General features: G+C 36.8%; 1 protein-coding gene across 7 annotated transcripts in view; it reads left to right on the top strand.

Annotated features, from left to right (window-relative positions):
• The window catches only part of SRPK2 (SRSF protein kinase 2), a 121,824-nt gene that overhangs the window by 44,144 nt on the left and 59,781 nt on the right, over positions 1-17,899 (top strand). For 2 of the 7 annotated variants that reach the window (XM_088134968.1, XM_025164979.2), the window contains exon 1: positions 7,026-7,628. The exons of 1 other annotated variant lie outside the window; for it this stretch is intronic. In XM_088134968.1, the coding sequence (XP_087991094.1) occupies positions 7,372-7,628 (257 nt within the window). In that variant the 5' untranslated portion in view covers positions 7,026-7,371. Of the gene's footprint in view, positions 1-7,023; positions 7,629-17,899 lie in introns of those variants that run through there. 4 more of the 7 variants (XM_088134971.1, XR_015795120.1, XM_007425557.3 and 1 more) reach the window with 4 other exon arrangements.

Below are 17,899 nucleotides of genomic sequence, written 5' to 3'. Positions count from 1 at the left end.
ATATAGATATATAGTATAATATAATGTACAAAAATTCTGGAGTTACTGTTCAAAAGGTCTAGAACACTGTATTTTTAAGCCAATTTTCTGGACTAAGTCTACTCAAAATGATGAACAATATTATGACCAGAAAAATGAAACATGATGTTGCATATAATGGAGGAAACAGATTATCTAGGCCTGTTTCAGTCTGGTTTCAGTCTGGGATTTAGTTTTGAAACAGCCTTGATTGCACTTGTTGATGTTTTGTGGCAGAGTGGAATGGAGATAGCGCATCCATAATTGTGTTCCTTGGTCTCTCAGTGGCTTTCAGTACTGTCGACCATCGTATCTTGAGCTAGCTCCGTGAGCTGGGGATGAGGGGCACTGTTTTATGATGGTTCTCTTCCTTTCCCCAGGGCTGGTTCCAGTCAATATTGGTTGGGTGGAGGAGAGATCACTCCCTGGGCCCTTCCTATGTAGGGTGCTGCAGGGTGCTACTCTCTCTCCCCTCTTTTTAAACATCTACAAGAAACCACTAGTGAGGTCATCTGTCAGTTTGGGGTTTGGTATCATCGGTATGCTGATGATACCCAGTTATATACAAAATGTTCAGAATCCTGAGCCATTTTCCAGACAGGCTTATCCAACATCCTAACCTAGCCCGTGGGAGAAAAACCAAGTTTTTAAAGCCTTATGGAAGGCCAAGAGGTTGGGACCATTTGAATCTCAAGGCCTTCTGCTCCAAAGGGCAGTGTTGCAACCGAAAGGGCATACCTTCTGGGTCTCATTGGATGCCATTATTTCATGGAGGGGACCTGAAGCATACCTACCCTGTCAGATCTCATGGAATAGGCAGACATATTGGGAGATAGATCTGCAAATAACCCAGCCCTGTGCCACGAAGGGCTTTATAGATGATAAACAGCACCTTGAATTGGACCCCGTAACCAATAGGAAGCCAGTGCAGCTCACGAAGTACTGGTCTTATATGTAATAATGTATGTATGTATGTATTATTAAATTTGTATGCCACCCATCTCCCCCCAACGGGTGATTCTGGGCAGCTCACAATTAAAATCAGAAACCCCATCAACAATTAAAAATTTCCCCATAAATAGTTAAATAAACAATCCATATTTATACATATAATACATGAACATATTGTTGTATGACCATAATTACCCATGCTGCTGCAATCTGGACCAGTTGTAGCTTCTGGATGGTCATTAAAGGCATCCATGTTGTGATGGAATGGAATTATGAAGGCCAGGCTCAGGGAGATAAGCGTTTTCTTAGTTCACCGCAAGAGCGTGGGAGCTACAAGAGCATGAGGCTGGCACCTCCCTGAGGAATTGACGGTGTTGTGGCTGGCTGGCTTGGGAGCTGGGGTTTCAGTCTGGGAAGATTCTTGCTAGAGGTTGTAGCTAATAAGCAGAGCTGGACTGAATTGGCACGGTCTCTTGGAGTTCCTTGGGCCAGGCCTGACACATGTAGAGCATGTTGCAGTAGTCCAAATGAGATATGGCCAAGACATGAATGACCATGGTCACAGCTGCCATTTGCTCTTCAAGAAGGAAAGTCCTGGAGAACTTTCAAATTGCACACTTCTGGCTGGGGGGTGCAACCCTTCTGGAATTAAAGATGGAAAATCTCTAGATCCTGGGGAGGGGTTAAACACAACTTTTTCAATAGAGTCTCACACTCAGTTATCTTCAAGGCAGTGCTTCTGATAACTACCAAGTTTTCTCGAATGACAATACCCACTCTACCACCCCTGCTTTGAGATTGTGGCTAATGGCACACTCAAAACATGGTTGGGAATGTTTCTGAGAGGGTGACACACCCCTCTATGCCCAACCAGGTTTTGGTTTATATGCTGGATCAGATCTCTCATCCACTGTCAAATCATGGAGGAGAGAGCCCTTATTACAGGCCGACATGACATTCAGTACCTGCAGCTGAAAGCCCATGCTCCTAAACCATGGGTGGAGCAGATGTGTCTCCAGATTTCCAGAAGCCTCTTCAGCAAGTCCTATTAATCCCTGTCTCCTGCCTTTATGTAGGCAGAGAGAAGGAGGCAGAAGGAGGAAGGAACAATTTCATGTTCAGGGTCTTTAGCCTCAGGTGCCTTAAGTCATGTAGAAGATCCCCTAGTTTTGATGGGAAAGTATTATTTATAAATTTATCCAATTTAGGTAAACCACATTTTTCTGATTTGTAGATCATTGGAGGTGATAGAAAAGAGCACAAAAAGAGATGTATCCATGAATACAGGGCTCATTCATGTAGCATCAAGCCATAGCTGGTACATATTACAAATGGACTGTCATTAAATAAGTATTGTTCCATATTTGCCTTGATGATGATGATCTCATTGGCTCTTCTGGCACTGATGCAAATGAAGGTCTCATGTTAGAAAATTTGCTGCAAATCACTATCTGCAATATGTTATCTGTTATGAAATGTTCATTACAATTTTTAAATCTGTATTGAAGAAGGTTTACACTTTTTATTTTCTGTTTTAGTTATTTTGACACTGGGATGACTCATAGATCCAGTTGTAAAATTTTTCCATTGAAAAAAACATTTTGCTTAAGATATCTGTGAATTTAATCTGCTTTCACACAAGTAGGTTACCACTTTGCATTGTTCAAACTATGTAAAAATATTAGTATATGTTTTTGTTCTATGGTTCCTTGTCTCTTGGAGTTCTCATAATTTAACCTAGTGGGAAATACTGACTTCATTTGCTTGAAATATATGTATGAAAGTTGGGGAGAGAAAGGGGTGGGGCCAGAATGTGCACAATTTTTCATTTTGAGGTCTTCATGTATTCTTCAGGCTGCCACAGTAGCACTGTTATCACAGTTTTCCAGCAAGAGTAAAGCATTATCCAGTAACATTTAGTGTTGGATTGTCCATTACCAATTCATCATTTTCTGTCATGGTGGACCTGTATCATTTTTGCCTTTTAAAAAATTTATGACATAACCTAAACCATTTCTTATATGTCTTACAAGCCTCAGCATATTCTGAACTTCATTTTTTGACAGAATTCCTATAGTTTCCAGTACTACCTTATATTCTTCTTTGGTTATGTTTCCCTCCTCCTATTTCCAATATGTGTTTCTTTTTCTCCTCTGGATATCACAACTTCAAGAATAACATGATCACTTCTCCCAAGGTGCCAGTCACTTTCACCTCTTCATTCAGTCCCTTCCTGTTGGTGAGAATTAGGTTCAGATAGCAGGTTCCCTTGTTCTTTCTTCCACCTTCTAACAAATGAAGTTGTCAGCAATAGAGGGCAAGACATTTCTAGCCCTCTGACTCTTGGCAGAGCTAAATTCCCAGCAGATAGCAGGATACTAAAATTCCTAATTTTTCCTACGGCATGCCTCTTTGAAAGACTAGTTACTGATTCAGAAAGGCCTCACCCATAACTTCTGCCTGCCCAGGTGGCCCATAATAAGTTTCCATAAAGTATCACTTCTATTTCTCTCTCCTTGTGTTCTTACCTAGATACTTTCAACAGGAATTTTAAATCTGATTTCTGAATTTCTATGCAGATATATTTTTTTCTTTACATACAGCACAATGTCTACATCCTTTCTATTCTCTTTTTGAAAAAATTGTAGTCTTCCTGTGTTGTGTCCCTATCATGAGTATTGTTCTACCAAATTTGAGTGATGCTTATCACCCTCTTTACTTCCCATATACTATGCATTGGTATAAAAACATCTGAAATTTTGAGTACCACTAACTGGTATTTATGGTATAAGGTCCTCTGAAGCTCTGAGTCCTCATCCTGGCCTCCTACTTCTCCTTGCGTTCTACTTCCTTAGCCCCAGTCTTTGACTGCATATGAAGTTCTGGGCTGTTGGCAGCCTCCCAAAGCTACTCTATCTTAGAGGAGTCAGTCAATGTCTGTTTTCATCCAGACTCTGATAACCTCCAGACAATGGGCAACAGTGTACTACTACATCATCTGCTTGGACTGGGGATGAGATATATGACTCTGTATCAGCATATTAATGATACCAAACCCTGTGCCTATGGATGATGTTCCCAGTGGCTTCATATGGATGTTAAAGGGATAGATGATGAAAGCAACATTACACTAATGTGACATAAGTTGTCCACCTCTTTTTTACACACATAGTGACATTGCATGCAATACAAAAGGAGTGAAATTTGCATTGCAATTGCAAGAGTAGATCAGCACACCTGGATGACCTTGCAGCTATATCAATTTGTGAATGTACTGGTTGGGTTGAGGTAGGATTGTTCAATAGGCTGGATAGCCGTGCAGTCAGATAAGTTTGAAAGCTGATCTGACTGCAGCTAGGGGTAGGATTTCAGTGAGGTTTTTATATAAAATCATCAGCCATTCTGAAATTGCACTTTGGATTTCAAGTCACTTTTGAACAGTAGTATGTACAGCATAAAAAAATAAGTGAAGGAAGCTAGTTAAAAATGGGAAGAGATTTATTTAAACTCTTCTTTAAACTATGTTGCTTCTATACATAATTTTGGTTTGTTTTGTTTCATTAACGTGTTGCTCTGGAGATTGTGGTCCCCAGAATTTGCTGAACTATAGCAGTTAACATCCCTCACTGTTGGCCATGTTGCCTGAGCTTCTGAGAATGGCTATTCAGAAGTGTCTGGAGGACCACAGGCTCTCTATTTCTGTGTAACATTTCTGTAAATTTTGCACCTGAAATTCAACATAAGCTGCCCAGAGTTACTTGTTGAGATGGGGGAATATACACATTGATTGATTGATTGATTAAATAAAAAATAAATAAACCTAATACTTAAAATGAGGCTGAACTAGTACTGATAAACAGTGCTATTTCTTGAATCTCTTGGGTAGGGTAATAGATTTGGCTATTCAGTTTTTACATAAGTTGTGGAATATGCAGACTTAGGTGTAACTGCTGAGGATTTAGAGCAGGGTTCTCCAAAGCGGTCAGTATGAACCCCCAAGCGTTGATGGAACTACCCATTATTGTTGTTATTTGTAGTTCTATTAGTTAAAGTAGTATTTATTAAATTATTTTCATATAATAAATGTTTGGGGGTCAATGGACAATCTAAAACTTCATGAAGCGGTCGATGAGCTGAAGAGTTTGGGGACCCCTGGTTTATAGTGACTGAAAGTGTCCAATCCCAGTTCATCTTAATTTGCTGATACCTAAGATGTTAATTTCTAGTAATTTCATTTCATCTTACACTGTGTTGAGCTTTCCCAAGTTCATGGTTCTTATGTTCCATGTAGTAATTCTGTCTTTGCAGCTTCAGATTTTCTTTTTCTGTATGGCACCATGAGCAAGTAGGGGTCCAGCATCTGGCACTATACTGTCAATTATTTGATATTTTCTATCCGTGTGGTTTTCTCGATAAAAATACAGTGGTTTTTTTATGGAGTGGTTTACCATTGATTGCGAGGCTACTGACACTTGCCAGTATTAATTGATGCCTTTGTTGAAGTGATGATCTTCCTCTAACCTTTTCCTATATCACTGCTGCCCAGTATAAGTGCCTGCTTTCTTTGGCTGGGCAGTTGGGATGACTTCATGCCTTGGGTGACCCTGCTGGGAATATATACTCTTGGCATACTTGCCAACATTCTTCACTCATCCCTCCCAGGAACACCCCCCAGCACAACGCAGGACAGCAGGACATGGGGAGGATTTCAGAATTGTTTACCATGCCTTTTTCCTATGGCTGAGAGAGAGTAATTGGCCCAAGGTCATCCAGCTGGCTTCCTGTCTAAGGTGGGACTAGAACTCATGGTCTCCTGGTTTCTAGCTTGGTACCATAACCGCTACACCAATATGGCTTTCTGTACCTAAGAATTAACCACATTTTATTTTTATTCTGTTGCAGAATTCATAATTCCAATTTAATACAGTGAAGGTTTTGATAGCTCCAATCATATTAAATAGTTTGATTTATAAGATGTCAATTCGGACATGCTGCAACTGTGGCTGCTGGAGTTTATCATTAGAAAGTTACGTGAATGGCTTTTAAATTGAACCCTGGTGAAAAAGTATGCTAATAGGGAAGGACAGTGAAAAATGGCAGAGGGCCATAGAGGCAGAAATCCAAGGACATGTATGTGATTTTCTGTTTAAATGCTGAGTTAAGAAGGAGATGCTTGAATGCTTGGTTTTTAAACTATTATGACTATTAAGTTTGATGGCTATATGCTTCTAACTATCAGTTGCTTGGGAACATGAGTGGAAGAGTGCTGTTTGTGTGTTCATGCACTGCTTGTGAGCTTCCTATTGATATCTGGTTGTGCATTGAACTCTATATTGGATAGCCTTTAGTCTATTCCAGCATAGTTTCTCTTTTTTAAAATATGTCTAACTTGGCATGCTTCTGGGCATTATAAGTATTTTGATAAGATATCTTTATCAAAATGCTTATAATAGTATTTTGATTAAAATCTACCATGTCCAAGGGATTTTCCAGCATTTTTCATACTGATGACCAATTAATCCTTCGCATCCTAAAGCTCGTTAAGAGCTTTTTAAAGCTATTTGCACCTCATCTTTTGGCTAAACTATATATACCATTCCATGCATATTAGATTCCATACTATTCTTTTGTATTTTTAAATAGAAACATGAGGTTTTGGCTGAGATTGGGGTCATGGATCCTCCGGAGGGGAGTGGGCTATCCTTTTAAAAAAAATATTGTGCTCTAGATATAATAAAGTTCCCTACTAGCTATTAATAAGAAGTTACTGTTGAAATTTATGTGTAGTTGAAAGAAAGGTGGTGCATAAAACACAAAGTCACTCTTGGTTTGGAGGGGCATATTGGGAGGAATAAACACCCATGCATTAACATGATATTGTGACATTGATTACTGATAGTGTGGCAGCTTCTCCTTCTGCTTTTAGCATTTCTCTTCTAGTTAAATGTTGTTTGACTAGTTGGGGTTAAGCAAATATAATACATCAGCCCAGCTATATTGTATGATGGTTGGGATCCTTAGGAGGGAAAAAACAGTGGAAGTGTGTGTGTGTGTGGGGGGGGGAGACACAGGGAATTCCCCTCTTACTTTCATGTTATGGTGCCATTTGTGATATTAATTGGGAATGCTTTTGATTACCAATCTGTATACCAATGCATAAATACTTCCTTTGTGAGAAAATTATTCAAAAACCATTCATTTTGTGGAATTTCTTCTACAACTCTCTTGTATCCAATAGATTTCTTGCAGACCAGCTGGGTAACTTCATAAGCCATACGAGCTAGAATGTGCCTCAACATGCAGCCTGTTTTAAGAAGCATCTGGTCATGTCAGTTCAACCTCAGAAGGAGGAAACACCCCTCTGTGTAAAAGAAATGGTACTTCCTGCTTTCATAAACAGTCATGTGCATACTTAGCAAGGCCGATGCCTCTGGAGCGTTTTCTTTCATAGCACCATTGAATCTGTCTCTGCTGAAGTACAGGGAATCTTGTGACCATTTGGAACAAAGGGGATTAGGGAAGAATCTCTCTTTAATAAGGCATCAGAAACAAGGGCAGGCAGTCTTTGGTTGTGAATATTTTCTGATTTTTCCAGAAATCAAGCAGAAGATTGAGCTGCTGATGTCAGTTAACTCTGAGAAGTCGTCCTCTTCAGAAAGGTACAGCTACATCTTCTGCATGAACAATTAATGGTGTGGTATTGCCAACATGCAGCACAGAATATTTTTACTATCGAGTTTGCCTTTTTTTATTTTTATTTTTTATTTTTTATATTTTTTATTTTTATTTTTATATACATGATATATATAAATATATATATATATATATATATATATATATATTATGTTTGCCTTTTAATGTCTTAATTGAACCTATATTTTGGTTGAGCTTTGATATTTGAAAAGGTTTTTACTTCATTTTCAAAAAAGAAATGAAATTTAATCTGTGCAGCATGCAAAATCATAATATAGTATTACGATACACATACATGTATATATGTTTATACTGTTGCTGCAGTCGATGTGTCTTTGTGCTTGTGTGTTTTCCACCAACAAATCCATCTTGATTTTAAAAACCTGACAGAGACGTTCTGTAGGGATGTTGCAGATGATGATGCTACTAAAGAAATGGCATAATTCTCGAATTTAACCTAGCAGAAAATAGAATCTTTCAAAGCTTTATGTGTATTGCAAGGGAGTGTCCTTAGTAATAGCTTAGGAATTGCAAACCTATGAATTAGTCACATTCTGTGAGAGGGTTGTGATGCTGCTTCAAGTCTGTGCTAGGAAATGGAGCAGTCACTGCATGCAGTAATGGTTCATGCCTGCAGGTAAGGACAGAATTACTCAGAAGCCTCTTAGAGCAATAACATTATCTGCCAATTTGCTTATATTCATACTTTGTTATTTTAATTTTACATTTATGTAACATGATGACTTTCCTACCAGAGCTAACAAGCAACCATCTTTTGCTTATGATTTTTGCTGTTAGAAAATATGGAGATTAAGAATATATTTCATATGTAGTAACATTGCTGTTTGCAAATGCATGCATCTTTTTACGTTTGACCCACAATTCTATGTTTTGTAGCTATTTCCTTTATAAGATATGATAGCATAATTTAAGTAGACATAATATTAATTTTATATCAGATATCTATCAAAATGTATAATTGAGAATATAATCCAGTATATTAAACATTTTAGATAATTAGGAAGAGAGAAGGCACATAATTAAAAAGGTATCTCTGCCTGTATGTAGAGCCTTAGAACAGGAGCAGTTTCACTGGATTTAAGTGGAAAAAATGGAGAGAAGACAGCCATAAAAAGGTGGCATTTATTTTTCATCTTTCATTTTTTAAAATGAAAAATAACACAGCACTGAGAAATAGATAAAAAATGGTGTGTAGGGTGGGGTAGAGAAGCAAGAGATTCGTACTGTGTTTTCAAATGGTGCATTTCCAAGAATTTGAGCAATGCATTACAAGGTTTAGTTCTTTTGCCATAGAAACAGAAAGCTCAAAATTAAAATGCTAATTTGGTTCGGTGTTCTGTTTTTCCATCTCTGTCCTGATTCTATATAAGCTATAAATATTATGCCAATAAAATGGTGGTGGTGATGACGTGAGGAAGGAGGCTAGAGATGAAAATAGCAAGGAAAAGAATGTCAACTGTGATTTTAGGTTTTCTGTTAAGGAATAGCTTTCTTACTGGGGTAAAGCCAATTTTATTTGCTGAATATGTATATTAGGAATATGTCGCTAATATGCTCAGAAATATATATATTATCTCTGGATGAAAACTGGCAGCTAGTTGGAATTAATCTGTCCCTTAATTCATAAATGCCCATCATTACATCAGGAGGAAGCAAATTTTAGGGTAGACATTATGCTAATGGAGCAATGAAAATTTCTTTGATTTGGAGAGAGAGAAAGAGAAATAACGGGACGTATCATAACATGTAAGATAAATGTATACTCTTTTGTGTATTTTAAATGAGTGCTACTGTATGAGAGAGATAAAACTATCCTGGAAATTATGGCTGTAATTACTGTGGAGATTTAGGTTTTTTGTATAATTATATAAAGATATATACGTTTTATAAAATTATAAAAACATATTGCTTGACAAAATGTAGTGAATTGCAGAGCTCTGTTTTGTTAGTTGGAGTCCCCATTTACAGGGAGTTAATTGTATTTAAGAGCAGGTAACATTCAAATCAATGTATTTGCATGCTTAAGTGATCATACTTTCTTTTGAATACTTTTTGACATTGTACATTATTTAGGAAATACAGGCTATTTTATTTTATTTTATTTTATTTTATTTTATTTTATTTTATTTTATTTTATTTTACTTCTAGGGGAGGACTTTGAAATTGGTATCTTGTGTAAACTGGCCTGTAATTCTGAAAATTGTGCATATTCACATGAAGATGTAGTGACTTTGTACACATGGACAGCATTAAGAATGGGTAGTATTTGTGTGTCTATATAGGCCCAAATGTGGGAAAGCTGGCAGACAGCATTTACAGAATATACTAGATATGTTTATTTCCATGATGTCAGTGTGTGCACAATCATTAATGTTTATACGTACTTTATATTAGGCATGTTACGTATATAATATTGCAAGTTTATATAGTGATGCTTTTTTTTTCTAGTACAAATTGGATCTTTAACTTACATGCATTAAACAAAACTAAATACAGTAATTAATTTTATGTATAAAAATACCAAATGTTTTTTCATTACTCAAAGTAGTTGAATTGCATATCTGATTAGATATTCATGTTCAGGTAGTATGTCTTCCATTTTATATTTTATGTTGTAATTTTTATTTTAAAACATTCTTATTGGAATATTTATATACTTAAAAGTATAACTTCAGTTCTTTTAAATTATTAAATTTTTTAAAATTTATGTTTTGTGTGCCTGAAAACATTTACAAGAAATACATGTAATACTTCCTAGTTGTCTGAGGTTTGAGTTCTATAGAATCAATTCATTTAATAGTTAATAGTTAATGTAATGAAATAAAGCATTTTCTTGTGAGAGAACACTTTCTGTCAAAATATACAATCCTGGCAACATTTTTCTTAGACTTTATTGCTTGTTAATGTGTAACAGAAGAGAATAGGAAAACAATAAAAAAAATACAATGAGATGATAGTGTAGATTTATATAGATAGTATAGAAAAAAATTGAATGCATATTAAAACAATTAAATTTATGAGAGTGTTGTTATATATATTGCTCTTAAACCACAAATTAAATTTTGACTACATCAAATCACAATCAGATTTCCCATGGTCTTGTAGGAGGTTTATATGTAGATAACACATGTTTTAAATCAGGTATACTAAAGTTTTTCCACTAGAGTAAAACAATCTTAACTGCTGCCCGTGCTTGATAAATCCAAAGTTCCTCATATTTGATAGATTACAAATTTTCAGAATATAATTAAAAATCACAGTCACATGGTTGACCTTTATTTATTTTCCAAGGAGATTGAGTAATGTCTTAGTCACCCAGTATACCTAAATAATTTGATTTATTAGATATGTCTCTCTGTAGACTTTGCCAGGTCTAATATTTTCTATACTGTTTACATTCCTTTATATTATATATTAATCATGGCAAGAAAAAGTGGTTTGCTGATCAGTCTTTTTAGAAAGAGACATTTATTGAAGCATGTCTTTATACTTATATATTGTAGCGTTTAGCTAGTGTGATGATTTTCGTTCCTTCAGTTATATTATGGGCTGTTTTCGCATTATGTGCTATTTCATGTATTTCTAAGTGACAGAGGCAGGGTTCACACATCAGGCTAAGCAAAAGCAAGCTTACCATGATGTGGGTAATCCATCTTATTACCTTTTTTCTCTCAAAAATAGATACTGTACATTCAAATACATATTGCTTCATGAGCTTATTTTATATTCATGTATATTCTGCTAATAAACTCAAGCGTCAGGCATGTCAAGCTATGGAATGTGTTTAGAAAATTGGGAATTCCAGAATATCTTGTCCTCATGCAAAACCTATATACAGGTCAGGAAGCCACAGTATAGATTGAATATGGCAAAACAGACTGGTTCCAGCTCAAAAAAAGAGTAAGACAAGGCTGTATACTCTTCCCTCATTTATTCATCCTACGTGCTGAATATGTATTGAGGGAAGCTGGATTGGAAGATGAGCGTGGCTTTAAAATTGGAGGAAGAAACATCAATAGCCTGTGCTAAGTTTTTGACCATACTCCGATAGCTGAAAATGCAAATGATCTGCAAGCTATAGTAATGAAAGTAAAGGAGCACAGTGAAAAAAAAAAGGAACTAAGATTAAATATAAGGAAGACCAGACCTGTGACAACAGGTACAACAACCAGCCTTCAGATTGACAATAAATATATTGAAATGGTGGATAGCTTCTGTGTTTTAGGATGAGCTATCAACTGTAAAGGAACAAATGGTCCAGAAATGTACCGCAGACCAGCACTTGATAGAGTAGCCACAAAGGCCTTGGAAAAAATATTCAGATACCAGGATATTTCTACACCTACAAAGATCAGAATCGTGCAGGCATTGGTTTTGACATGATGGAAGCGAAGTCGAACTTTGGAGAAGGAAGATAGAGTATTGATGCCTTTCAACTTTGAAGTTGGAGAAAACTCCTGAGAATGCCATGGATACCCAAGAAAACAAACAAATGGATCACTGAACAAATCGATCCAGAGTTCTCACTCCAGGCACAAACAACAAATACTTTGGACACATTATGTGAAGACCTAGCTCTCTGGAGAAGTCTGTGATGCTGGGAATGTGAAAGGGAAGAGAAGAGACAACCAGCAACAAGGTGGATGGGCTCAGTTACAGCAGTGATGGACGCACAATTGGAAGACCTGAAAGACCAGGTTGGGGACAGATCATCCTGGAGAAAGATCTGTTTGTGTGGTGGCTAAGAGTCCACAGCAAATTGATGGCACGTAATAAAATCAATAAAAAGATACTGCAATCTATTTTAGGACAATGACCCTTACAGGGTCAACTCAGAGATTACAAAAATTCAGGTATAAAATGGTTAATAAAATTAGCAGGGCCTCAAAATTTGGCCAGTATCTATTTGGCAAACAGAGGACATTATAATAATTATCATTTGGAATTTTAAATCTGTGAATAATTAATATAAATTGACTGAGACACAATTAGTGCAAATTGTTGGTTGAGTGAGTGTTAATAGGAACCTCACATTGAAATCCAGCACACTGTCCACACCCACCATCCTGGTTAAGATAGCCATTTTTTGCTTCCAAATTTATACCTGCTTCTGAGGCAGAACTTTCTCATGCTAATGTACAGGTGTAGAAGAGGGACAAAAGATCTGAAAGTTAAAATAAGCAGAAGGGAATATTGAAGCAAGGCGTGATATAGGATCACTGTTCCATAGTGACAAAAGGAGTATGAGTATTGGACTGCTGCTCCATTTTTTTTTTCTTATTTGCCTTGCTGCCTAAAGCAATGTATGCCCTTTAGTCCCTTGAGAGTAAATTCTTCTGTATCTAAGACAATTTAGTAAACATGCATAGAATAGTATATATGTACTTTCAGTCTTAGAGATATGATTTAATCTTGTCATTTTTTCCATGGTATTATTTTAACATGAACCATGTTGTTATTTCATGCATAAAAATATTTGTTAGAATATTTTTAATTAATGTTTGACATAATGATGTCTACCATTTTAATGTTTTTAAGAAATATTTACATGTTATTTTCTAATGAGATTTTAGCTTTATTTTACAGTATGAAAAACGTATTGTAGAACTGACTATAGATTATGAATTCTGAAAAGCATGTGGAGATGGGATATCTGTGGGTTTAGTTGAAGCTAGAATGACAAAACATTTTAAGGAGACAATGGTTTTCTGTTAATGGATTGCCATTTAGAATGACTGTTTTCATGAAGAGCTAATGTGGACATTGAATAAACCAGTATTTGGTGAAAATATATTGGGGGCCTTGAAAAAAATGGTCATGAATGCCTGCAGTTATTCCTTCTGTAGATAAGTGCATGTATATATGTGGGTTATTTGTGCTGACAATTGAGAACATGGGATAGGAAGAGGACAGAGTGACAATAAATAAAAGATCCTTTTTAATGTATATTTAAATCATTTCACTGAATAACTTGGATGTTTGTGCTAGTTTAGAAGCAGAATTGACTGCAAAGTCAAGGGGGCTCTATAAGATATGATGAAGTTAAAAGGCAAAAATAAATAAAATCCCTAAATGGGCCCCTAGCACTATGATCCAGGATCTTAAAAATGTTGACAATACTTGAATCATAGAGTATTGATAGTGTAGCAGGCTAAAAAGGCGGGGGGAGTTGTTTTTGCATGAGCTCCAATGAACTTATCATTTATCGATAGGAGTACACCTCCCAGTGACGCTACTTCCTTATGTGGGGAGGTTCAGGGGTAGAAAGGTTAAAGGATATTTTTGTTTTCCCCCATTATACAGTAATAAAATAGTCAACGTTAGCAATGACAACCAACCGAGAATCTCAGCTTTCTTCTAATATTTCTCATAATTACTCAGGACTTCAGTATCTTTCAGATCTGCTTGTCTGAAACAGAAAAGGAATTTACAGAAGCTGTAGCAACTTTGGGCCTTTTTCAGTTAATCACAGGGCCAACATGTGATGCAGATCACTGTTTGATCTTTTATTTTGATCTAGAAGTATTCTGTGAGCAAGGACATGGACTTTCATTAAGATTGCATTTCAGCTCTCTAGGGACAATGGATGTGTTAGGATAGTCTACCTGAAAAGGCTGTTAAATTTAGTTGAATTTAGATTTGTGGTGGTTCCATCTATGATTCTGTCAATGCCCTAGGTTCTGGAACAGAGAATTTGCTAAAGGAGTCAACACAATCAGTTTCAGCATCCTTTCTGTCCTTTTTAAAAAATGGGCTTGTGGTATATGGACAGATTGCAAGATAAATAGCTAGAGTACACATGGAGAAACACTCAACTTGAATCCATTGGAGGGTGTATATTATGGCAACAAGTGCAGCAAAGAGGGTTTTTTGCATGTATTATAGCCACAAGGTCTTATCCTGCTAAATTGTGTAGGATTGTGAGTGTCTGGCAGTCTGGATGCCTTTATTGATGTAAATTCAATTATGGAGTGCCTAACTCTTCTTGTATAGTTAGACTCCATAATTTCAAAGTGTGGTACCTAAGAATATTATGAACAGTCCTCTTGATTTTTACCCAACATAATTTGTTGTTAGTGACAGTTAATACCATACATATCTCTTGGAGAGCAAGATGCCTCTTTGTTTATAGAAATCAATTGTTAGACTGCTTCTTAAGAATCTTTGAATCTTTCAGAGATGGGCAATTGCAGACCTATATTTAACTTTCCATTGTTGGATAAGGTCATTGACTGCCTTTCAACTGCAAGCAGTCCTGAAGGACAGAAGATCTTGACAAATCTGAACTGGCTTTAGAATGGGCAAGAGGTTGAAGTTGCATTGTTTGGCCCAATGGATTATTGTTTATGCTCTTTAGTTCATCTCAGTGATTTTCTGCACCACTAATGATACTATCCATTCCATTGCTTGTAAGACTTGGGAAGAAGAAGTGTGTTTGGCAGTAGTTCATTCCTGTCTGTCAGGCGAATTTCAATTAGCGTTGCTTGAAAAAATTGAAGTTATTATATAGTGTCCTCAGGGCTCTGTTCTGTCTCCAGTATCTATATCAATCAGCAGAGAAAGGATCATCAAGTCATCAGGTATTTTGGAGTTAGATGCTATCAGTATCCTGATGATGACATCCAAATCTGTTTCTTTGTAACATTCAAGAAGTAGTATTGTGGTTCTCCAGAATGTCTGCCTGCATTTGCTAATGAGTTGGTTGAATGATAATAAATTAAAGCAGAATCCAGAGAGAATAGTGAAGGGTCACAATTCTAGTGTAGTGGCAAAGTTACACTTTCCCTGAAGGAACAAATAACATGATTTGTATGTGCTTCTGGACCCAGATATCTCTCTGGTATTTCAGAGTGAGTCAGTGGCCAAGAGTACCTTTTATCAGCTTTGGAATACCAGTTATGCCCCTTTTTGGAAGAAAATGACACAACAGTTTGGCATGTACTGGCATCTTCCAGGAGTGACTATATAATGTATTCTACTCATGGCTGCCTTTGTATCTAACTCTAGAAATTATAATTAGGACCAATTCAACAAACAACTTGGTCTTTGCAAAGATTCAAAGAGACAGTTCACATTTCTGTTGTCTGCCAGTTTATTTCTGAATGACATATAAAGTGTTGGTTATTTTTTGATATTGTATTTTTTTACTGTGGGGATCAGCTATTTTCTTCTTTGACCCAGGGTACTTCTGCTTTTCTTTCTTTTCCTTGCTTAGTATGTTGAAGAATATGGAATTCCTGAAAGCTTACTATTTTGTGACATTTTAGTCATTCCTAATAAATTTATTGCCAAAGTGTGAGATCTAGAATCGTACTCATTATTAACTGGTCCAAATTTCTGGGCTGACTTTATATCAAGGCCCAAAATTAATCAAAGGAATCAGCTGCTGTCTTCTCAAGAATCAGAACATAAGAACGTTTATCCAAGGACAAGCTTTTTGGGTTGATGGGGAGAGGCTTATCGGGTGTGCATTTATAATTTTGGCCCTTATTCAGTGATGCAGGTGAACAGAATTGGGATGGGAGACCATACGTGGTACTTAGTGCTCTAATTCCCTTCTCTTTCCTTTCTCTAGCAACAAGATGAACTTTCTATCTTAATCTAAAAGGATTTCTGCAGTTCTTTCAGTTCTTTCTTTACTGTTGGTAATATGCAGTATAAAAATTCAAGATACTATAAGTTTGAGAATGTTCTAAAGAAGAAAAAATGAAATGCTTTAGCTGCTGTAGGTCCTATAGCAAGCCTTAATTTCTAGCATTATTTTGTTTCATAATAGTTTGATAATAGAGCTGAGTTGCAGAAAGGCAGAAATTCTGGCAATTGCTTGGATTATGTTAAATTAGTTACTTGTGCAAAATCGGTAGGCAGATTAAGTAGGTTGTCTGGACACAGATGGGAATGCTGACCTCTGCTTGGTTTGGGTCACCTAGCCTTGGTCACTCTATATAAGTGCAAAAGTGGTTCAGAGACTGTGGTGAATGTGGGGAAATTCCACTTCAGGAGGTCCAGACCCTGAAAGGGTTAAAGGAAAGTTAGTGGACCTGCCCACCCATGTAATAGGTGGAGGCAAAAGAAGACTGGGAAAATTAGATGTTAAGTAGCCAATCAGAAGACTGAAGGGTTTTATAAACCTTTTGTCTCCCTTTGGTCTCCCGGCATTTGTGTTTTCTCCTCCAAGGCCAGATCAAAGCAAATAAGTGGGGAAAGTACTCCTTCCCTGAGCAGGAACAGGGCCAATTCCAGTCAAACTTGTGGAGTCTGTTTCCTGGTCTGGCCTACCTTGAATGGCTGATAGCAGGCCATTGAAGGAAGAGGGTTGTCACTTACCTCCTTCCTGGTGAATCAGGGGGAGAGGATTTCTTCAGGGCATTCTTAGTTGGCTGACCCCAGGAGTTGTGAGAAGGGTACAGCAGGTTGTGGAAGAAGGCTTTGGAAATGCCACATGAGAATCAGGAGGAGCCCAAGCCTTCACATCCCAAGCGCCCATGTGATGCCCAATTACAAATACTTAAGTAGAAAAGATTATAAAAGAGTCCTTTTTCTTCATCTTTTGAGAAACTTTCCTCTTATACCCCTAATAAACAAGCTACACGGCTACCAGAGCCAGTGTTATTTACAAAGCTGCACCCACTGAGCATTCTGTGGTCTACCTCTTCCAGGCAATTCATTAAAGCAAAACCAAAAGTAGCTACCCAAAGTTGCTAGACTAGGAAGCTGATCCTAGATACTCAGTATGATATTGCTCTATTATTGTCTCTGATTCCAAAAGAGAGAAAAGGGGAAGCAAAATTAATCCTAGAGTATAATTTACTAAACAGATTAATGGTCTTGCAGTCATAGGTATCCAGTTGGGCAGTGATATGACATCTCTGTATCTCAAGCATATATAGCTTCATGTTGTAGTGAGACTACTTACAGGAAATTTCATCATCATTGCTTCAACAGTCGCCACAATCATTGAGCCTTGCTTATTTTGGTACTAAGAATGCTTCACTGCAAAGAAGGAATTATTTATAGATGTTCTTATCTGGAGAAACTTCTGATCAGGGTTACCATTTCTGAAAATGCTCAAGCAGATATGCTACTGACAATGAACCGCTCATACAGCTAGAATTCTTGATCAGCAGAGAAGAAGGAACTGCTAAAAACAGCTCAAACTCTGTATTTGAAATAATCTTTGTATTTCACAGTGATGTTTGTGGATATCAATTAACAG

This window comes from Python bivittatus, unplaced genomic scaffold (genome assembly GCF_059951505.1).
Source record: "Python bivittatus isolate LINGU-HERP-01145 unplaced genomic scaffold, Pbiv_v1 ctg000120_np1212, whole genome shotgun sequence".
In the NCBI taxonomy this organism is placed as follows: Eukaryota; Metazoa; Chordata; class Lepidosauria; order Squamata; family Pythonidae; genus Python; species Python bivittatus.
The sequence above is the reverse complement of the archived record's forward strand: the minus strand, read 5'-3'. Positions and strand labels throughout refer to the sequence as shown.